We start from the raw sequence: 3849 nt of genomic DNA, 5'->3' as shown, positions 1-3849 counted from the left end.
AAATCGCCGAAACACGTGATTCGATTTTTCAAACAAGCTATCTTTTGAGGGGGGATTTCCCCCCTCAAATTTGAAAATTTAATTCTTTCAAAAGTTATTAGACCGTCCCGGTACTTTTGGCGGACCCTGTATATATATATATGTATGTATATATATGTATATATATATATAGCTTATTTGAAGTGTAAATATTAAACATACTTCCACAAATTTAATTTTCTTTGCAGGAACTGTACGTCTAATACATCCTTAAGAGAATTTATAAAAATATATTCAAAATTTAAAGATAATATCTACTAATTTTAATTACATTCCTTATAATAAACTATCATTTTTGTAATCGATAATAGTAATATACCTGCACTAGTTGTTCCAGAGTGGCTCTTCCGCTCCGTTGTTTCCAAGCTCTTTGCCTACCCTGAAAGGCACTTTTTTGTTGTCTCAGCGCCTCGCAAGCTCTTCTCACCGAATCCTTCTCCACATGCATCCGGTGACGGAAGAATTCTAGCTCCGAAGAGGCATTCACCGGCGCTGTAAAAGAAAATAGGTACTGTTGCTTTTAATTTAAAGCAAAAGAGATTATATCTAGATTTAAATTTTAAATCATAAATGTTTAAAGTTTGACACTGACAAATGAAGATGACAGTAAAATGGACTTATGTAAACAGCGTGCAAAAGTAAAAGAAAAACTGGTGGTGCACTTACGGGCCAGAAGAATATAAGCCGTTAACCAAAGTAAAGTGTATATAATCCTATGAAAAGGAAGAAATAATAAAATTTAACTGTAATTATGCTGCATCGATAGAAATAATATCTTAACAAGTACAAGTATTAAATAACGCTACATAACAGTTCAGTTTAAGAAAATTATGTTGGTCGAGTTATTTACATACTTTCAGAATTAAGTTATAATTAATAATATACTTGCCAGACGAGAAAACATTTAATAGATGACATGTAAATAAAAATATGTAATAAATTGGAGATAATAATAATTGTAATATATCTATATCATTTTGCGTAAATTATTTAGTGATATATAGAAATATAGAAAGTGATCAAAAACATAATACACACTACAATAAAGGTAATTTCAAAGTATACATATATATATATATATACAAAAGTATGCTCATTTACTATTATCAAATACACATAAATATACTTAATGTCTTATTGATCATATACAAAATCGTTTTGAAATTGTTGTAATTCAAAAAAATTATAATTATATTTTCTACAATTCAAGAGCTCTCTCTCTCTCTCTCTCTCTCTGTCTCTCATTGTTATTTATTATATATAGCATATATATATAGCATATCCTAAAACGTAACGTTCAGATTACATAAAAGCTATATTATTCTTTAAAAAAGTGTAAAATTATCTGTGAGATAAAATCGTTAATTTTTTTTATAAATTGACCAATTCTTTTTTTATAATTGTGCATTAACATATTCTCATTGTTTGACCTTTTATATTCATATAAGAAATTAAAGAGATAGAAAAGAGTTCGCACGCTTTGCTCATGAAAAATCAATTTTTATTTTTTGGATGGAATTACCGCTCTTTAAACGATACAAATAACATTTTGTTTATCAAATTGGCTTGATCTGATTTAGTTTAAATGTAAATCAAATTTTTACGGATTTCAAAGGAAAATATATATACTCTTAAAAAAAGGTACACGTATCTTTTGGGTAATATACGACGCGCAAGATAAATTTAAAGCAATCACCTTTATCTTGGAAAGGATATCGCACTGTATAGGCCGTTTCGTTGCTCGGTAATTGGTCACCGAGATCTTCCAGTTTTTTCAGCTGTTTTCTAATATTCTCTACTGGATTTTCCATATTGTTATTACTACTGCTCGAGCGACCTGCGCTTGAAGTAGCTTTTTTACTAAAACTCTTCTTTTTCTTCGTAATCATGTTAGTGTTTGTTTCACTGGCGGTGGTAGTATCGTCGGACTCAAACTTTGTTGCACTTTTCAAGCCAGCAGCGGTGGATGCGTGTTTCTGAAATCCCGCGGCCGCTTTCTGACTCTTCAAATTTTCCGGATTATTTTTCTCTTCGACTTGCTGGTTCGCGTTTTGGCTGTCCTGCGATTTCGCATTTGTTACTGGACTCGAGCGCGCGTCCTTCAGCGGAGTACTGCGAGCACGATTTAAGGCCTATAGCCAGACATTAGGGCGAATTGTATGAACATGACGAAGTACCTTCACAGTCCGATCGTATTCTTAACAAGGATATGTGCTGCGCATTGATCGAATAAAGACTGACGAATATAGACTGCGAAAGTACTATAATGGACGTATTAAAATATGATATAAAAAATGAACGTGCAACATTGGTGTTTTGACATAGATAGAAACTGGTGAGAAAAGATTAAAAAATATCTTTCTTAACAAATCAATTATCCTCAATAGATTTATGATAAAAACCATATGGTTTCATTAAAAAGAAATAAAGAGATTGCGTCCCTACCTCCTGAATGATTTGGCAGTGACAATCTATTTTTTTAGATATTAACATAAAAGAGAAAACCGCATGAAGAGTGAGAAGAAAGTTTTTAAGAAGTGTCACTAATATCACTGTACAAACATCAAGTAATTATATAAACGATAGAAAATATTAATGAGATGTAACATGAAATGGCATGCATGTGCTATACGTCGAGCGTGCTTATATTAATAATTGTAGAGGTTGATTATTATACGTTGTTATTGTTAATAATAAATAATATTACATATCAATGTATTTGCTGAAATAAACCAGCTAAAATAAAAAATAATTCTTATTTAATTTTATTGATTTGTTTGAACGTGCAGTTATTATTTAAAAGATTACAAAATAGATGTCATTATTCCAATTCTATCTTTTTATTTACCAAGTCGTTCAGTCAATAATAAAAAAAGAAAACTATATAAAGAATGAGAAGAAAGTCTTTAAACTCTTGAAATAACATTATTTGCAGTGCTAAACTTCTTTTCTATTATATCACTAGTTTATTTCAACATGGAATGTTTAATATATTTTAAATAATGAATCTCGATACTCCGTTTATATTGAGAAAACTCACTTTTGTTCCGACGAATCAGTCTTATCCGTCCTTGTTCTAGTAGATGTCGATCTTTCGGTTTCTGAGGCTGTGGTATATCCCTCCTTTCTTCTGCTTCTTCTTTCAACTGCAAGGCGAACATCGTTTTTCAACTTCATATATTTCTCTTTAAGTGCCGTATATTTGTCCTGTAGCAATCGTTTTTCGCAACGCATCTTTTCAAAATCGATGCTTTCTTGTTGAATAGCCCGCTCGGTCTGTTTTCTCGCTTCCTTTTCGGCGTCTCTTGCAAAATCCGCACGAATTTCCTCCAGTCGCTCTTTATACATTTTACGGGCAAGAGCTTCCTAAAATTGTTGTGAATCAATCGAGTATTTTTTTAAATACAAATAATCAAAATCTTTTGAATGTAAATTTTTTTGCATTGTGTGTGGATGTGTGTGTGGGCGCGTGCGTAATAAGAAAGATATCTTAATAATTATAAATAAAATAATGGGTGGCTTAAGTTTAAAAATTGTAAACAATAAGGAGCATACAGCCACAACGCTTGATGTATTTAGCTTACAGTATATATTTCAAAATAAAATTTGGTAAACGTTTCGGTCTAACATGTGACCATCTTCAGTACATTAAATTTAAATATTATAATTAAAATTAAAACATCCAAATGATCAAGATAAAAACTTGCTAACTATACATATTAAAAAAATAATATTTGTTTCCCAAAAGTTATAGTATGTAACGCCACAAAGTTCGTAATCGTATGTATTGTCGCAGAAAAAGATGTATTA

The 3849-nt window shown here is 30.9% G+C and overlaps 1 protein-coding gene across 2 annotated transcripts in view; it reads right to left on the bottom strand.

Annotated features, from left to right (window-relative positions):
* Positions 1-3849, bottom strand: part of Cep164 (centrosomal protein 164) — a 20474-nt gene that overhangs the window by 3846 nt on the left and 12779 nt on the right. For both annotated transcript variants that reach the window (XM_018514569.1, XM_018514568.1), the window contains exons 6-8: positions 3080-3405; positions 1736-2151; positions 359-531 (exon numbers count right to left, since the gene is read on the bottom strand). In XM_018514569.1, the coding sequence (XP_018370071.1) occupies positions 359-531; positions 1736-2151; positions 3080-3405 (915 nt within the window). The remainder of the gene's footprint in view (positions 1-358; positions 532-1735; positions 2152-3079; positions 3406-3849) is intronic.

Source organism: Trachymyrmex cornetzi, unplaced genomic scaffold, assembly GCF_001594075.2.
Source record: "Trachymyrmex cornetzi isolate Tcor2-1 unplaced genomic scaffold, Tcor1.1 scaffold511, whole genome shotgun sequence".
NCBI classification, from domain to species: Eukaryota; Metazoa; Arthropoda; class Insecta; order Hymenoptera; family Formicidae; genus Trachymyrmex; species Trachymyrmex cornetzi.
The sequence above is the reverse complement of the archived record's forward strand: the minus strand, read 5'-3'. Positions and strand labels throughout refer to the sequence as shown.